The 19,938-nt window shown below is 44.1% G+C and overlaps 1 protein-coding gene across 1 annotated transcript; it reads right to left on the minus strand.

Annotated features, from left to right (window-relative positions):
- Nucleotides 1-17,823: 17,823 nt before the first annotated feature.
- On the minus strand, nt 17,824-18,699 carry LOC123129747 (uncharacterized). The gene is made up of 2 exons (XM_044549787.1): nt 18,270-18,699; nt 17,824-18,032 (listed from the first exon to the last, which is right to left on the minus strand). Exons 1-2 carry the CDS (start codon nt 18,697-18,699, stop codon nt 17,854-17,856), a joined length of 609 nt encoding a protein of 202 aa, XP_044405722.1. The 3' UTR covers nt 17,824-17,853.
- Nucleotides 18,700-19,938: the final 1,239 nt, after the last annotated feature.

Below are 19,938 nucleotides of genomic sequence, written 5' to 3' on the forward strand. Positions count from 1 at the left end.
TGAGGCCCTACTCCTTTGGTGACTGGAGCATTACTAAGACGTGACGCCCAAATCCAGTAACAGTTCTTCAACGCGGCCCGGGGCCTGCTACTGGCCTGGCTCTGCCCCTGGTGTGAGGGGAATTAATGATGCGACTAACTATATCCACGCATGTCTAACTGGTGTACCATCGCACAGCCGCACGATCACCGCCAGCTTGGTCCATCACCGCCTCCTCTGCGTCACACGCCTGCCTGGTCGTCTAATACATCTCCGCCGTATCTATAATTTTTGATTGTTCCATGCCAATATTATTCAACTTTCATATACTTTTTGGCAACTTTTTATATTATTTTTGGGACTAACATATTGATCCAGTGCCCAGTGCCAGTCCCTGTCTGTTGAATATCCATATCAAACGGGGTCCAAACGGGATAAAAACAGACGGAGCTTATTTTTGGAAAAATGGAAAATTCGGAAGGAAAATCAACGCGAACCAGTGCCCGAGATGCTCACGAGGCAGGGGGCGCCCCCCCTAGGGCGCCCCCCCTTAGGGCGCGCCCCTACCCTCGTGAGCCCACCGTAAGGCGGTTGACACTCTTCTTTTGCCGCAAGAAAGCTAATATTCGGAAAAAAAATCAAGGCGAAGGTTTCAGGCCAATCGGAGTTACGGATCTCCATATATATACGAAACGGTGAAACAGAGCCAGAACAGAACGCAGAACCAGAGAGAAACAGAGAGATAGATCCAATCTCGGAGGGGCTCTCGCCCCTCCCATGCCATGGAGGCCAAGGACCAGAGGGGAAACCCTTCTTCCATCTAGGGATGAGGTCAAGGAAGAAGAGGAAGAAGGGGGCCCCTCTCCCCCTCTCCTCCGGTGGCGCCGGAACGCCGCCGTGGCCATCATCATCATCACCGCGATCTTCACCAACACCTCTGCCATCTTCACCAACATCTCCATCACCTTCCCCCTCTATCTACAGCGGTCCATCTTCCGCAACCCGCTGTACCCTCTACTTGAACATGGTGCTTTATGCTTCATATTATTATCCAATGATGTGTTGCCATCCTATGATGTCAGAGTAGATTTTTGTTGTCCTATCGGTGGTTGATGAATTGCTATGATTGATTTAATTTGCTTGTGGTTATGTTGTTGTCCTTTGGTGCCCATCATATGAGCGCGCGCGTGGGTCACACCATTAGTTGTATGTTGATAGGACTATGTATTGAAGGGCAAGAGTGATAGAAGCTTCAACCTAGCATAGAAATTGATGCATACAGGATTGAAGGGGAGACCAATATATCTTAATGCTATGGTTGGGTTTTACCTTAATGAACATTAGTAGTTGCGGATGCTTGCTAATAGTTCCAATCATAAGTTCATAGAATTCCAAGTAAGGGATGACATGCTAGCAGTGGCCTCTCCCACATAATACTTGCTATCGGTCTAGTAAAGTAGTCAATTGCTTAAGGGACAATTTCGCAACTCCTACCACCACTTTTCCACACTCGCTATATTTACTTTAGTTGCTTCTTTACCTTAACAGTCCCTAGTTTTATTTTCGTGCTCTTAACTTTCTTGCAAGCCTTTCCGAAAACACCTACAAAGTACTTCTAGTTTCATACTTGTTCTAGGTAAAGCGAACGTCAAGCGTGCGTAGAGTTGTATCGGTGGTCGATAGAACTTGAGGGAATATTTGTTCTACCTTTAGCTCCTCGTTGGGTTCGACACTCTTACTTATCGAAAATTGTTGCGATCCCCTATACTTGTGGGTTATCAAGAGCGTCGTGGGTCCACCTGAAGGAAATATGCCCTAGAGGCAATAATAAAGTTATTATTTATTTCCTTATATCATGATAAATGTTTATTATTCATGCTAGAATTGTATTAACCGGAAACATAATACATGTGTGAATACATAGACAAACAGAGTGTCACTAGTATGCCTCTACTTGACTAGCTCGTTAAACGAAGATGGTTATGTTTCCTAACCATGAACAAAAGAGTTGTTATTTGATTACCGGATCACATCATTAGAAAAATGATGTGATTGACATGACCATTCCATTAGCTTAGCACCCGATCGTTTAGTATGTTGCTATTGCTTTCTTCATGACTTATACATGTTCCTATGACTATGAGATTATGCAACTCCCGTTTGCCGGAGGAACACTTTGTGTGATACCAAATGTCACAACGTAAATGGGTGATTATAAAGGAGCTCTACAGGTGTCTCCGAAGGTACATGTTGGGTTGGCGTATTTCGAGATTAGGATTTGTCACTCCGATTGTCGGAGAGGTATCTCTGGGCCCTCTCGGTAATGCACATCACATAAGCCTTGCAAGCATTGCAACTAATGAGTTAGTTGCGAGATGATGTATTATAGAACGAGTAAAGAGATTTGCCGGTAACGAGATTGAACTAGGTATTAAGATACCGACGGTCGAATCTCGGGCAAGTAACATAACGATGACAAAGGGAACAACGTATGTTGTTATGCGGTCTGACCGATAAAGATCTTCGTAGAATATGTGGGAGCCAATATGAGCATCCAAGTTCCGCTATTGGTTATTGACCGGAGACGTGTCTCGGTCATGTCTACATTGTTCTCGAACCCGTAGAGTCCGCACGCTTAAGGTTTCGATGACAGTTATATTATGAGTTTATGAGTTTTGATGTACCGAAGGAGTTCAGAGTCTCGGATGAGATCGAGGACATGACGAGGAGTCTCGAAATGGTCGAGACGTAAAAATCGATATATTGGACGACTATATTCGGACATCGGAAAGGTTCCGAGTGATTCGGGTATTTTCGGAGGTACCGGGGAGTTACGGGTATACGAGGAAGAAGCAATGGGCCTTAATGGGCCTTAGTGGAAAGGACCAAGAGGTGGCGCGCGCCCCTCCCAAGCCCAGTCCGAATTGGACAAGGGGTTTGGGGCGTGGCTCCTCTCTCCCTTCCTTCCCCTCTTCCCCCCTTTCCCCCTTCTCCTAGTTGTACTAGGAAAGGAGGAAACCTACTCCAACTAGGAGTAGGAATCCTACTCCCTGGCGCGCCCCTCCTAGGGCCGGCCTCCTCCCCCTTGCTCCTTTATATATGGGGGCAGAGGGCACCCCAGAGACACACAAGTTGATCCTCGTGATCGTTTTCTTAGCCGTGTGCGGTGCCCCCCTCCACCATACTCCTCGATAATATTGTAGCGATACTTAGGTGAAGCCCTGCGACGGTAGAACATCAAGATCGTCACCACGCCGTCGTGCTGACGGAACTCTTCCCCGACACTTTGCTGGATCGGAGTCCGGGGATCGTCATCGAGCTGAACATATGCTAGAACTCAGAGGTGTCGTAGTTTCGGTGCTTGATTGGTCGGGCCGTGAAGACGTACGACTACATCAACCGCGTTGTCATAACGCTTCCGCTTCCGGTCTACGAGGGTACGTAGACAACACTCTCCCCTCTTGTTGCTATGCATCACCATGATCTTGCGTGTGCGTAGGAAATTTTTGAAATTACTACGTTCCCCAACAGTGGCATCCGAGCCTAGGTTTTATGTGTTGATGTTATATGCACGAGTAGAACACAAATGAGTTGTGGGCGATATAAGTCATACTGCTTACCAGCATGTCATACTTTGGTTCGGCAGTATTGTTGGATGAAGCGGCCCGGACCGACATTACGCGTACGCTTATGCAAGACCGGGTCTCCCGACGTGCTTTGCACAAAGGTGGCTAGCGGGTGATAGTTTCTCTAACTTTAGTTGAACCGAGTGTGGCTACGCCCGGTCCTTGCGAAGGTTAAAACAGCACCAACTTGACAAACTATCGTTGTGGTTTTGATGCGTAGGTAAGATTGGTTCTTGCTTAAGCCCGTAGCAGCCACGTAAAACTTGCAACAACAAAGTAGAGGACGTCTAACTTGTTTTTGCAGGGCATGTTGTGATGTGATGATGCTAAAATTTTATTGTATGAGATGATCATGTTTTGTAACCAAGTTATCGGCAACTGGCAGGAGCCATATGGTTGTCGCTTTATTGTATGCAATGCAATTGCGCTGTAATGCTTTACTTTATCACTAAGCGGTAGCAATAGTCGTGCAAGCATAAGATTGGCGAGACGACAACGATGCTACGATGGTGATCAAGGTGTCGCGCCGGTGACGATGGTGATCACGACGGTGCTTCGAAGATGGAGATCACAAGCACAAGATGATGATGGCCATATCATATCACTTATATTGATTGCATGTGATGTTTATCTTTTATGCATCTTATTTTGCTTTGATTGACGGTAGCATTTTAAGATGATCTCTCACTAATTATCAAGAAGTGTTCTCCCTGAGTATGCACCGTTGCGAAAGTTCTTCGTGCTGAGACACCATGTGATGATCGGGTGTGATAGGCTCTACGTTCAAATACAACGGGTGCAAAACAGTTGCGCACGCGGAATACTCAGGTTATACTTGACGAGCCAAGCATATACAGATATGGCCTTGGAACACGGAGACCGAAAGGTCGAGCGTGAATCATATAGTAGATATGATCAACATAGTGATGTTCACCAATGAAACTACTCCATCTCACGTGATGATCGGACATGGTTTAGTTGATTTGGATCACGTGATCACTTAGAGGATTAGAGGGATGTCTATCTAAGTGGGAGTTCTTAAGTAATATGATTAATTGAACTTAAATTTATCTTGAACTTAGTCCTGGTAGTATTTTGTAAATTATGTTGTTGATCAATAGCTCGCGTTGTTGCTTCCCTATGTTTATTGTGATATGTTCCTAGAGAAAATTGTGTTGAAAGATGTTAGTAGCAATGATGCGGATTGGATCCGTGATCTGAGGTTTATCCTCATTGCTGCACAGAAGAATTATGTCCTTGATGCACCGCTAGGTGACAGACCTATTGCAGGAGCAGATGCAGACGTTATGAACGTTTGGCTAGCTTAATATGATGACTACTTGATAGTTTAGTGCACCATGCTTAATGGCTTAGAATCGGGACTTCAAAGACGTTTTGAACGTCATGGACCATATGAGATGTTCCAGGAGTTGAAGTTAATATTTCAAGCAAATACCCGAGTTGAGAGATATGAAGTCTCCAACAAGTTCTATAGCTAAAAGATGGAGGAGAATCGCTCAACTAGTGAGCATGTGCTCAGATTGTCTGGGTACTACAATCACTTGAATCAAGTGGGAGTTAATCTTCTAGATAAGATAGTGATTGACAGAATTCTCTAGTCACCATCACCAAGTTAGTAGAACTTCATGATGAACTATAATATGCAAGGGATAACGGAAACAACTCCCAAGCTCTTCGTGATGCTGAAATCAACGAAGGTAGAAATCAAGAAAAACATCAAGTGTTGATGATTGAAAAGACCACGAGTTTCAAGAAAAGGGCAAAGGGAAGAAGGGGAACTTCAAGAAGAACGGCAAGCAAGTTGCTGCTCAAGTGAAGAAGCACAAGTCTGATCCTAAGCCTGAGACTAAGTGCTTCTACTGCAAAGGGACTGGTCACTGGAAGTGGAACTGCCCCAAATATATGGCGGATAAGAAGGATGGCAAGGTAAACAAAGGTATATTGGATATACATGTTATTGATGTGTACTTTACTAGTGTTTATAGCAACCCCTCGGCATTTGATACTGGTTCAGTTGCTAAGAGTAGTAACTCAAAATGGGAGTTGCAGAATAAACAGAAACTAGTAAAGGGTGAGGTGACGATGTGTGTTGGAAGTAGTTCCAAGATTGATATGATCATCATTGCACACTCCCTATACTTTCGGGATTAGTGTTGAAACTAAATAAGTCTTATTTGGTGTTTGCGTTAAGCATAAATATGATTTGATCATGTTTATTGCAATATGGTTATTCATTAAAGTCAGAGAATAATTGTTGTTCTGTTTACATGAATAAAACCTTCGATGGTCATACACCCAATGAAAATAGTTCGTTGGATCTCGATCGTAGTGTTACACATATTCATAATATTGAAGCCAAAAGATGCAAAGTTAATAATGATAGTGCAACTTATTTGTGGCACTGCCATTTAGGTCATATCGGTGTAAAGCGCATGAAGAAACTCCATACTGATGGACTTTTGAAACCACTTGATTATGAATCACTTGGTACTTGCGAACCATGCCTCATGGGCAAGATGACTAAGACCCCGTTCTCCGGAACAATGGAGCGAGCAACAAACTTGATTGGAAATAATACATACTGATGTATGCAGTCCAATGAGTGTTGAGGCTCGCGGCGGGTATCGTTATTTTCTGACTTTCACAGATGATTTGAGCAGATATGAGTATATCTACTTGATGAAACATAAGTCTGAAAAGTTCAAAGAATTTCAGAGTGAAGTGGAGAATCATCGTAACAAAATAAAAGTTTCTACGATATGATCGCAGAAGTAAAATATTTGAGTTACAAGTTTGGCCTTCAGTTAAAACAATGTGAAATAGTTTCACTACTCACGCCACCTGGAACACCACAGTGTAATGGTGTGTCCGAACGTCGTAACCGTGCTTTATTAGATATGGTGTGATCTATGACGTCTCTTACTGATTTACCGCTATTATTTTGGGGTTATGCATTAGAGACAGCTACATTCACGTTAAATAGGGCACCATCTAAATCCGTTGAGACGACACCGTATGAACTATGGTTTGGCAAGAAACCTAAGTTGTCGTTTCTTAAAAGTTTGAGGTTGCAATGCTTATGTGAAAAAGTTTCAACTTGATAAGCTCAAACCCAAATCGGAGAAGTGCGTCTTCATAGGATACCCAAAAAGAAAAATGTTGGGTACACCTTCTATCACAGATCCGAAGGCAACCTATTCGTTGCTGGGAATGGATCCTTTCTAGAGAAGGAGTTTCTCTTGAAAGAAGTGAGTGGGAGGAAAGTAGAAAACTTGATAAGGTAATTGTACCTTCTCCCTTATTGGAAAGTACTTCATCACAGAAATCTGTTCTTGTGACTACTACACCAATTAGTGAGGAAGCTAATGATGATGATCATGTAACTTTAGATCAAGTTACTACCGAATCTCGTAGGTAAAACATAGTGAGATCCGCACCAGAGTGGTATGGTAATCCTGTTCTGGAAGTCATGCTACTAGATCATGATGAACCTACGAACTATGAAGAAGCAATGGTGAGCCCATATTCCGCAAAATGGCTTGAAGCCATGAAATCTGAGATGGGATCCATGTATGAGAACAAAGTATGGACTTTGGTTGACTTGCCCAATGATCGGCAAGCGATTGAGAATAAATGGATCTTCAAGAAGAAGACTGACGCTGACGGTAATGTTACTGTCTACAAAGCTCGACTTGTCACAAAAGGTTTTCGACAAGTTCAAGGGATTGACTACGATGAGACCTTCTCACCCGTAGCGATGCTTAAGTCTGTCTGAATCATGTTAGCAATTGCCGCATTTTATGATTATGAAATTTGGCAAATGGATGTCAAAACTGCATTCCCTGAATGGATTTCTGCAAGAAGAGTTGTATATGATGCAGCCGGAAGGTTTTGTCAATCCAAAGGGAGCTAACAAAGTGTGCAAGCTCCAGCGATCCATTTATGGACTGGTGCAAACCTCTCGGAGTTGGAATAAACACTTTGATAGTGTGATCAAAGCATTTGGTTTTATACAGACTTTTGGAGAAGCCTGTATTTACAAAAAAGTGAGTGGGAGCTCTGTAGCATTCTGATATTATATGTAGATGACATATTACTAATCGGAAATGATATAGAATTTCTGGATAGCATAAAAGGATAGTTGAATAAAAGTTTTTCAATGAAAGACCTCGGTGAAGCTGCCTACATATTGGGCATCAAGATCTATAGAGACAGATCGAGACGCTTAATTGGACTTTCACAAAGCACATACCTTGACAAAGTTTTGAAAAAGTTCAAAATGGATCAAGCAAAGAAAGGATTCTTGCCTGTGTTACAAGGTGTGAAATTGAGTAAGACTCAAAGCCCGACCACGGCAGAAGATAGAAAAAGAATGAAAATCATTCCCTATGCCTCAGCCATAAGTTCTATAAAGTATGCCATGCTATGTACCAGATCTATTGTATACCCTATACTGATTTTGGCAAGAGGGTACAATAGTGATCTAGGAGTAGATCACTGGACAGCGGTCAAAATTATCCTTAGTGGAATAAGGATATGTTTCTCAATTATGAAGGTGACAAAAGGTTCGTCGTAAAAGGGTTACGTCGATACAAGTTTTGGCACTGATCCGGATGACTCTAAGTCTTCATCTGGATACATATTGAAAGTGGGAGCAATTAGCTAAAGTAGCTCCGTGCAGAGCATTGTAGACATAGAAATTCGCAAAATACTTATGGATCTGTATGTGACAGACCCGTTGACTAAGATTATCTCACAAGCAAAAACATGATCACACCTTAGTACTCTTTGGGTGTTAATCACATAGCGATGTGAACTAGATTACTGACTCTAGTAAACCCTTTGGGTGTTGGTCACATATCGATGTGAACTATGAGTGTTAACCACATAAAGATGTGAACTATTGATGTTAGATCACATGGCGATGTGAACTAGATTATTGACTCTAGTGCAAGTGGGAGACTGAAGGAAATATGCCCTAGAGGCAATAATAAAGTTATTATTTATTTCCTTATATCATGATAAATGTTTATTATTCATGCTAGAATTGTATTAACCGGAAACATAATACATGTGTGAATACATAGACAAACAGAGTGTCACTAGTATGCCTCTACTTGACTAGCTCGTTAATTGAAGATGGTTATGTTTCCTAACCATGAACAAAAGAGTTGTTATTTGATTAACGGGATCACATCATTAGAAAAATGATGTGATTGACATGACCATTCCATTAGCTTAGCACCCGATCGTTTAGTATGTTGCTATTGCTTTCTTCATGACTTATACATGTTCCTATGACTATGAGATTATGCAACTCCCGTTTGCCGGAGGAACACTTTGTGTGCTACCAAACGTCACAACGTAAATGGCTGATTATAAAGGAGCTCTACAGGTGTCTCCGAAGGTACATGTTGGGTTGGCGTATTTCGAGATTAGGATTTGTCACTCCGATTGTCGGAGAGGTATCTCTGGGCCCTCTCGGTAATGCACATCACATAAGCCTTGCAAGCATTACAACTAATGAGTTAGTTGCGAGATGATGTATTACAGAACGAGTAAAGAGATTTGCCGGTAACGAGATTGAACTAGGTATTAAGATACCGACGATCGAATCTCGGGCAAGTAACATACCGATGACAAAGGGAACAATGTATGTTGTTATGCGGTCTGACCGATAAAGATCTTCGTAGAATATGTGGGAGCCAATATGAGCATCCAGGTTCCGCTATTGGTTATTGACCGGAGACGTGTCTCGGTCATGTCTACATTGTTCTCGAACCCGTAGGGTCTGCACGCTTAAGGTTTCGATGACAGTTATATTACGAGTTTATGAGTTTTGATGTACCAAAGGAGTTCGGAGTCTCGGATGAGATCGGGGACATGACGAGGAGTCTCGAAATGGTCGAGACGTAAAAATCGATATATTGGACGACTATATTTTGACATCGGAAAGGTTTCGAGTGATTCGGGTATTTTCGGAGGTACCGGGGAGTTACGGGTATACAAGGAAGAAGCAATGGGCCTTAATGGGCCTTAGTGGAAAGGACCAGGAGGTGGCGCGCGCCCCTCCCAAGCCCAGTCCGAATTGGACAAGGGGTTTGGGGCGCGGCTCCTCTCTCCCTTCCTTCCCCTCTTCCCCCCTTTCCCCCCTTCTCCTAGTTGGACTAGGAAAGGAGGAAACCTACTCCAACTAGGAGTAGGAATCCTACTCCCTGGCGCGCCCCTCCTAGGGCCGGCCTCCTCCCCCTTGCTCCTTTATATACGGGGGCAGAGGGCACCCCAGAGACACACAAGTTGATCCTCGTGATCGTTTTCTTAGCCGTGTGCGGTGCCCCCCTCCACCATACTCCTCGATAATATTGTAGCGGTACTTAGGCGAAGCCCTGCGACGGTAGAACATCAAGATCGTCACCACGCCATCGTGCTGACGGAACTCTTCCCCGACACTTTGCTGGATCGGAGTCCGGGGATCGTCATCGCGCTGAACGTGTGCTAGAACTCGGAGGTGCCATAGTTTCGGTGCTTGATCGGTCGGGCCGTGAAGACGTACGACTACATCAACCGCGTTGTCATAACGCTTCCGCTTCCGGTCTACGAGGGTACGTAGACAACACTCTCCCCTCTCGTTGCTATGCATCACCATGATCTTGCATGTGCGTAGGAAATTTTTGAAATTACTACGTTCCCCAACACCACCACCGCGCCACATGCCCCGCCCATCTCTCCATCTTTTTCCCCTTCCCTCATGGCAGTAAGCCCGAGCCATTACCGCCTCCTTTGCACCACACAGTTGCACAGGCACCCGGCCCATCACCTACTCCTCCACATCATATGGTTGCACGGGCGTCGCCAGTCCATCAGTGCCTCCTCTACACCACACGGTTGCACGGGCGCCCGGCACACACCGTCTCCTCCGCACCACAAGGCTCCACAGGCTTTGCCTATCCTCCACCGCGCCACACACACGGCCCATCGCTCCGTCATTCTCCCCTTCTTTTGTGTTGTAATTAACATCCAACGACAACGACGCTCGGGGCCTAGAGGAGCAGATGACGAGGTAGGATGCCATGGCTAGCAACGACGATGGACGGGGACGACTGTCGTCTTCGGGACTTGGTCGCCTTCGTCAACACGCCATGGTCCACAAGGTCTGTAGTACAACTCCATATACCTCCTTCCTCTCCCTATGTCATCCTTTCTTTCGCGGCCTGATTCAAATTCGATCTTGCTCATTTCGGGGCTAAACAAGTAGGAAATTATACAGGGATTTTATCTCACCGTGTAAAGTTTCAGTCTGAAAGTCTCATGCTTCATTGCTTGAGTACCATGTTCGTGCTTGTGGATTAACAATCTCGGGCATGCAATTAATACATGACATGCTTAATGTTGCCTCTGTTCCACAATGCAGTGCAAGTAGTTTTTTCAAAAGCCAAAGATGTCCATCTTTGACCAAGTTTATAGAATAAACTATCAATATCTGAAGTATTAAATAAATAAACTATAAATGAATGTTAGATTATTTTTTAAACTTGGTCAAACATTGATACGCTTAACTTTTGGAAATAAAGTATGTTCTATACTTTAAAATGAAGGAAGTATTAATTAGCATATGGTTCCACGCCTAAGGAGCACGGTCTCTAACTGAACTTAATTGGCACTAAAACGATAAGACAAGACGCTAACTAGGTTTTTCTATGAAGATAATTTGGTTAATTGTCATCGGGTCACTTATGCACACAGGTAATTAAGCCTTATTAATGCATTAGTAATGTTACATTCAAATGAAAACTGAGATCAATCACTTGTACTATTATCTCTTGATCCTCCCATTTTTGTCTCTTCGTCTTAGAGGCCGGTACAAATATTATTCATTCCCTTTCCTGTCGTTAGTCAGTGCAAAGCATTGCTTTTATTTGAAATGTATTATTTATGTTTTGATTCTAACTATGCATCTAAATGATCAATATTGAAAACTAGAAGCCATATACTTTGGTGAAGTGCTGCAACTTCCAAGTATCTCTCACTTCCACTACCCTTTTACCGCTATTGCAGACCATTGTTGTTGGTGTTTTGTATTGTCTGACCAAGGTAAGTTATGAAATATTTGTTGGTCAAATCACATAGTTGTATGATTGTTGTAGATGAATACTACAATTAGAAGCCTTAGTTACGCATATGATAATTTTGAATTAGTTTTGTAGATGACTATTATCATGTTCATCCAGTACTATGGTTAACCCTGTAGGTACGGGATATGCGTGATGCCTACCACTACTTTGGATATGTTTCTCGCAGTGCTTGTAACATATTTTTTTGTGAAGAACAATAGTTGTAAAAGAACTGAGTAATATCCTACCAAGTAAATGATGATTCTTAGCATCTGGACATATCCTGCAATGCAATAAAGGGTGTTCTCACCCCAAAATTTTGGAAGCCAAAACACAGAAGGCCCATGAAGTGAACAACAACCCCCGGCCCGCAAATAGAGAAACAAGGAATCTATTCATGAATTAATAATCAGATAAATAAATAGTAAAAATTAAAACGGCGCAGCAAGGCGCGTGTATGCTTCTAGTCCATATGATTTGGGTCATCATTCCACGGGGATCTCTCTCTCTCCTCTCTATGGGTTGAATCCCTTCAAATTTTCTCTCGCCACCCCAGGCCCAAGCATTACTACCGCCGCCCCATATATGAAAAATGGTTTCCCCCACTTTATATTATAAAGCACGAACCACAACAACAAAGCATCCTATACAAACACACACCACACACCCAAGGCAAGATACATGAATGCCGGGCACCGACACACAACCACAACGACTACAAAGCACCTTAAAGATGAGCAAAACGAAACCGCTACGAGCCGACGGAGGACACCACCACGAGGAGCGATCGTCCGGGAGGATCTGTAACGGACATGCCAGACCGAGGACTCCAAGACGGTGCCTTCAGGAAGGGTATGACCATGGACGTCGCCACCGTCCGATCCGAGGATCGAGTTTTCACCCAGAGTAAGATGGAAGGGGAAGAAGCACCACGACGGAGCCTGCAAGGAGGACACGACGTCCACGGACGCCGTCACCATCGACCAGACACAAACTGGGTAGGTGATGAACCCCAGTGCTTCAACACTTCCGTCGCCCCGGTCCGACAACACCCGCAGCCACACCGCCCAAGCGGCCATGGTTGCATGCCCGCATCCGAGCCGCACAGCCCGTCCACGACCAACGCAGGACTCCCACCGCCAAGGCCACCGCCCCGCCATGAGACCACCCCGAAGCCACCAAAGGCCACGACTTTGCCCGGATCCACGACCCCAACCACCTCCAGAACCGTCGCCGGCCAAGCTGCCTCGAGGAGGGCCACGACCACATCGACTGAGGGAAGGGGAAGGCAGAGAAGTGGCCCATGGCCACGACCGACACCCATGTCGGCTTTGACTTCCCCCCGGAACCGAGTTCTGCCCCCGTTTCGAAAGGCTAGAGCATCAGGAGGCATCGGCTGTCACCAGAAACCGGAGAGGGAGGGTTGCAGAGCCATCTCCGCCGCCGCCTGAAGACGCCACGGGGGGATCCACCCGAGCCGAGCGCCGCCACCCAGCCGCGAGGGCCTGTCTGGGTGGGTGCAGCCCACCACCACCGCTGCCCCCCCCCCACCAGAGCACCACGGCGAGAGGGCCGCCCGCGACCGTGGCGCCGGACGCGACGCCGAAGCACTGTCGGGGGCACCGCCGCCGACGCCACCACCGACCCGCACCACCACCATGCCGCCCGCCGCCCGTCGAACGCCACCATCACCGGCCTGCTCCGGAGCGCCGCCGCGCCCAGCCGCTAGATCTGGCCCGCGCCAAACCCTACGAGCGGGGGACAAAGGAGCCCCGCCGCCGCCGGCGACGGCCAGGCAAAGCCCCTTGGCGACGGCGAGGGTGGGGAGGGAGGAGGAGGGGGTGCGGCGGCCGGGATCGGGAACCCTCCCCGACGCCTCACGGGTGGCGGCGGGGGAGGGGAGGGGAGGGGAGGGAAGGGGCAGTAAGACTGCTTCACCGCCGCCCCATATGCCCAAGTGCTCAGCGCCTTGTCTGCCTTCTCTTCCACGAGCACAGAAACACATGAGCTTTTTTTTGACAAATGCACACATGAGCTTCTATGTGACGCATTTTGCGTCAAATTACCCTCGAGATGTACGGGCGTGAGTGACCGGGCTGGCCCATTAAGCAACCGGCTCGCATCTTTTTCTGTACGACTGCAGCGACTCACGCGCACTATAATGACCCAGTGTTGAAGCAAGCCGAACACTATAGCGGCTCATGTGCACTGTAGCATGCATTTTTTCCGGATTTAATTTATTCTTTTAAAAGTGTACTTTTAGAGAGCGAACATTTTTGGAAAACACAAACATTTTCTAAAATTCTAGTTTTTTCTGATAAAATGTACACATTCTGAATTCGTGAACAAAATTTGATAACACGAATATTTTTAAATCTTCAATAAGTTTTTGAAAATGTAAACATTTTTTAGCGCTCCCAAACATTTTCTAATAGTGAACATTTTTTTAATGGGAACATTTAGTGAAATTCCAAACAATATTTGGACATGCAAAAAAATAGAAATTCTCCAAAAATGGATATACAAATATGTATATAGAATTAACTATTTTGCAAAAGAAAAAAAAGAAAATGTCCAAAGAAAATTGGTAAAAGAAACAACAAGAAATCAAAAGCAAAACAACAATGGACTGTCCAAGAACCTTCTAGAAGAGTCCCAAAATTGGAAAATTGTGTTCATTGGTACTACTAAATGGGCCGGCGCATCCTTCGCTCGTTGCCCTGTGTGTTTTGCCAACAAATTGAGGCAATGAGTGTCCAATAGAGTTTTTCCAAAGGCACCGCAACCACCTATAGCGGTTGCGGTGTTGCCATCACTTATCTCATTGATCTCTTTGATTCAAACCATGGCATGATTTAAACAACTTTTACATGAATGTATTGGGCTCATTTCGGGGTGTTTTGTCTCACCACGGTTGAAGCCCCGTGCTACACAAAGTACCCTTGGGCCGGAGATAGAAAGTTCTTTAGAAGAGCGCACCATTACCCCATTATTTACCCATAGCTTGATAGTGGGCTGTTTTCCTTGCCGTAAAGAGATCTTGTCTTTTCTTCGCTATCAGCATGCTGATTCATCATGATGGACACAGCTGATAGGTATCTCTTGGGAGCTTCAATACAACGACCAACGCGCTGGGGCAGACAGCACCGCACCCCCCCCCCCCCCCCTCGCTCCCACGCGCGACCTTGGGACGCCCCAGGTGTGGGACGAGGCTCCCCTGTATTTTTTTTCATTTCTTTTTGGTTCTACTTTTTCTTTAAGGAAGATCGGGATTTGAAACAAAGGTTAAAATTTCAAAAATGTTCACCCACAAAAAAAAGATCAAAATTTAAAAACAATGTTCACGAATTAAAAAAAATCTGAAAATTACGAACATTTTTATGCACATTTTTTGTATTTTCATGAACATAATTTGAGTTCAGTATCAATTTTTTTAATTTCGATAAAAAATTTGTATTTCGTGAAATTTATCAACAAATTTAGAATTAAATCAACATTTTTAATAACTGGTGGACACATTTAAATTCAATTTTTTGAAAATAACAAACAATTTTTATTTTTAAAACATTTTCTGAATTCAAACATTTTGAAATTGATGAACAAATTTTGAATTCGTATTTAATGCACATTTTTTAAATTAGTGAAAAGAATTTGAATTTAGGATGCACATATGATGACTATTTTTTAAAATTAAATTTTGTTACTTCGATGAACAAAAATTAAGTTTCAAAAAATCTTCATCAATTTGAGAAAAATGTCCTCAATTATTTTGAAATTAACAAACAATTTGAAATTTGTTTCCGAATTAAAACATTTTGAAATTGATGAACAATTTTTTAATTCGTATTTGATAAACATTTTCTAAATTGTTGAAAAGAATTTGAATTTAGGATGCACATATGATGACCATTTTTAAAAAATTAACTTTTTTTACTTCGATGAACAAAAATTAAGTTTCAAAAAATGTTTATCAATTTGAGAAAAATGTTCACCTATTTGAAAAAAAAAGTTGCCAGATTTCACAAAATGTTCGTAAATTTGGAAAAATATGATAATAAGAAGTAAAATAAAAATGGAATTTAAAAAGAAAGGAAAAAATAAGAATGAAGAAAAGGAGATAAAAATGAAGAAAAAAACTATTTGGGTAGCTTCCAGAACCTTTCCAAAACCGGGAACACCTAGTTGGGTTGGCTCAAGCATACGCAACGTGAAGCGAGGGGGTGCGCGCGTGGTCGCAATGCAGCGCCCCGAGCACGAAATAGAATCAGCCGTATTTCTCATCGCGAGTGGTAAAATAGGGATCGCTCACGTGAGGTTTCCTCCGGCCGAGCCACTGGCGAGCAAAAGTGTAGGTAACAATTGATGGTTCTGGGATTATTTCTTTTGAACATAGAACTTACGCAGACGCTCATTTATATATGCACATACATTCATTTTTATGAACGCATGCACGCAGATCCTATCCCTATGAGCACCTTCAAGATACTGAGCTGACACATCATCTTCAAATTACCGTAGTCTCCACAGACGCCTTCGTAGCCGACAAGAATGTCTTCTCCCACTGAACGCATATTACCGAAAAGTCTGAAATAAATCCAAAAAAGATGGCCACCAATGCAAGTCTAGAACTTAAACTTTAATGGGTTGATTCCACCACAAAAAATCTAACGATTCGAACTACGCTTGGTTCGCGTATATGGTACTACTTGCCTTCCGTGCATGCCTCCGAGATATATTAAGGTTTGCCTTGGCGCAAGATATGCAAAGTTATCAATTAAGGTTTGCAAAAAAAAAATTCTTTTGAGATTTATTAAGGTTTGCAAGTAGCAGTACCTTCCGGCCCGTGCGTCCCCTTCCATTAAATCAACTCCTACATTCGTAGAACAGCCTCCGAGCTTAACGCATTATAGAATTTTAAATTATATATCGCGCGGCCCGAAATCGATCGATGTTGGAGATAGGACCGTCTCATCGAGCTCAAGCTTAGCAGCCGCTGTTGCCTTCCCAACGTAGTACTTGAGATAATTGCAGCGACAAGAAAAGGCGGACAGACAGGTATTGCGCCCGTACTACATGGCGTGTTTGCCGCACAAAGGGTCCCCTGATGATCTGCTAGCTGCTGCCAACAGCCAAGTCTGCGTGTAGTGTGCCAATCGGCAAAGCAAAAATGACGCCGAACTTTGCCCGAGTGAAGGGCAAGATGCGTGCGAGTGCTGCCATTCGTAGTACGTGGTCTGAATTTCGGCATATTTTCCACCACGGCCGCAAAGTAAAAGTCACCTAATTAACGATCTGTTGATTAGAAGATCGCTTTACTACTGCCTACCTAAGTACCGGCCGGGGGGCATCGATGGGGTCAAACCCATCCGATCACAGCAAAGATCGACCCATCTCCTTGGCATGAAACTGAAGATCCGCCTGAAAGCAAAGGCAACAGCAGCACCCACATCCACTATCCACTACACCGAACAGCTGCAGCAGAACGGAGGGCTGGTGCATCATTAATATCCGGTGACAGTCGGCAGCATCAAACTCAAATTAACAAGTCTTCATGGTACAGCTAGCCAACTGCATTCCATCCGGCACACTCAGTTTATCTCCACCTGCACCTGCCATGCCTGGCTGGGCACGACATGGCACGGGACATGGGGTGGAGTCCAAGGCAAAGAATACGCTCGCTCCGTCGGCACAGCACCACGACGTGCGCCTGTCGCCGCGCTAGAGCACACATGGCCGAGCAGAGGTGCTGGTGCATGCATGCATCAGAGATCGACGGCCCAGGCGCGTCCTTTCTCGGGCCACACGGTCGTTTTCCCGGTGCGGTGCTCCATTGATCGGTTCGGCGAACGGTCGGCTGGTTTTTGGACACCTCGCTAGCCTGAGCCTGGTACTACGTGGTATTATCTTTCACTTTCAGGTTTCGGACTGAATCGTACTACGTGCCCCCTTGCAGCAAAATGCGCTACAGTGTCCACGCAAGGATCCATCTCTAACTTGTTAGGAATTAATTAATTAGGTTAATTAACTATTAATCACTGCTATGTCGGTGCCACTTTTGGCAACTGCCTCCTTTTGTAACCGCCTTGTAAGCTGGGTATAAATACCCCAATCTTCAATCAATAGAATAACTGTTCATTCATATATCTGTTTTCCATTCGCTCCTCTCTCTCGATTCTCTCTAACACGTTATCAGCACTTTTGCTCTCCGCTGAGAAATGGCCACAGGAGAAGAGAAGAATGCCGCCGATTCGATTAGCCATATTCCCGTCCACAGCAGTAATCAATGGACATGCTTCTGTAAAAGAGGAAAACTGGATCAGGACATTCTTCAATTTGTTTTTGTCTTCTTGCAATCAATCAAAAATCTAATAACAAATTCTGTTTTGCAAATCGCTTCATCCGGCGTATGCTCGTGGTGAGATGGATTGATCGCTACTCAAACGAAAATAGGAAGAAATTCTCAATCAAGAAGAATAGAAGAATCTGCATCAAGAACAAGAGAAAAGAAGGGAAGAAGCCCCAGCGAGCGTACCTCGGCGTTTGGCGACGACGGCGTCCTCCACCTCTCGGGTGCAGCATTCGACGCGGCGCTCCTCCCTCAGGCGGAGCACGACCACGGCGCGGCATACCCTCCAGTACAGGCGGCGTGTCCTCGGGGTAACCAATGGCCGGCGCCTAGAACGGCGATCTCCACCGCGGCGGCACCGGTAGCACGACCAGCCCACGACACTACAGCAACGTCGACGCAGCGGCCGAGGACGCAGCGACGCCAGGCAGCGCCCTCTGGCGCGCGGCGTTGGACGAGCAAGCCCTCTGGCGCCACCCGCCCACCCCCGGTCTCTCCTTCTCCCGGTTACACTGGTACGCAGCGGCGGTGCCGGTGCTATATGTGCATACCGAACAAATCGATTGATTCCAGATGCATTGAGGATGACGATAGGAAACCTTATCTCTTCGGCCATTTGAGACTAAGCCCTTCTAGTTTCTTTTATTGGCAAACAAGTCATCAGACTTAATACTACATGAACATAAGTCATCAGGCTTACTGTTTTAGATTTTGGTTAATACCGTAGTATATCATATCGGTTGAGTCCCAAGGCATTGAGCTATGTTGATGGATGGGTCGATCATTACATCTGCAATGGACCCCAATATACTAGTGCTATTCTTTACAATAAGTGCAACAACTATGTTTTGCAATTGATTTTTTTTCTCTTGCAAATCATGATGTAAATTCAAAACAAGGATTATACTTAATATGACTACACCATATTATATTTTGGAATCACAAGGTATTGATGGCATCTACTGCGTAATTTGCAGATTATCCATCAGTACTGTGAGGTCTACATCTTGTCATTTTGATAAGATGACTACCTTCGAAGTGATCTTCCAAATATTAATATTATATGTGACTACCTCAATATATCATAAGGTAATACTGGCATCTACTGCAAATTTTGCAGACTATCCACTATTACTGCAAGGTCTACATCATGTCATTTTGACAGATGACTACCTTCAAAGTGATTTCATACATTTTGCATAATATAAGGTAATAGAATTATGAACATCTACTGACAAAAGTCAGACTATGTTTTTCTATTACTGCGAGATCTACACCGCATCCGGTGACTATCTTCAAAGTGTTATTCTATATAAATGGAGGTCTACACATATGAGTGTATAGCATCAGCTATCATAAAAAAAAATTTGCTCCTCTGAAGCAATTGTTGTTGTTCACTAAAAAAAGACATTTACTCTCATAATAAAAGGTATTCATGCATGAACACTACATGCTGAAACGGCAAATATTTTCCACAAATATCATTTATTCAAGCCTCATTTTGCTTTAATATGTCATAGACAACTATGCAAATATTTGCACATACCAGTAATTACCTTCTATTACATTGGTAAAATACATGACAATGGAGCCTATGTCACTATTTTAATTATAGTGTCGTCCATTCATTAAAATGGATACCACAATTTATAGAAATTGTTGAGTGTCTCAAACACTATTGATAGGTCCACATCAAATTGTGGTTATACTTTTATAGTGACTAACCAATGATAAACATGAAAAGTCTATGTGTTTTGGCAGTGACTCTGAAGTCACATATTTTCTCAAGAATGAAGTCCAAAACATTAGCAATGATTTCATCACATCTGTTGTATTGAAGGATACACCCAGGTTC

Source organism: Triticum aestivum, chromosome 6A, assembly GCF_018294505.1.
Source record: "Triticum aestivum cultivar Chinese Spring chromosome 6A, IWGSC CS RefSeq v2.1, whole genome shotgun sequence".
Classification (NCBI taxonomy): domain Eukaryota; kingdom Viridiplantae; phylum Streptophyta; class Magnoliopsida; order Poales; family Poaceae; genus Triticum; species Triticum aestivum.

Bases quoted from the DNA above. Each gene is read 5' to 3' on its own strand.
- LOC123129747 (XM_044549787.1), bottom strand. From the start codon at position 18,699: ATGGCCGAAGAGATAAGGTTTCCTATCGTCATCCTCAATGCATCTGGA. The intron at 18,033-18,269 runs GTACGCTCGCTG...CCTCTTTTACAG, and splicing joins CGTCGTCGCCAAACGCCGAG to AAGCATGTCCATTGATTACT.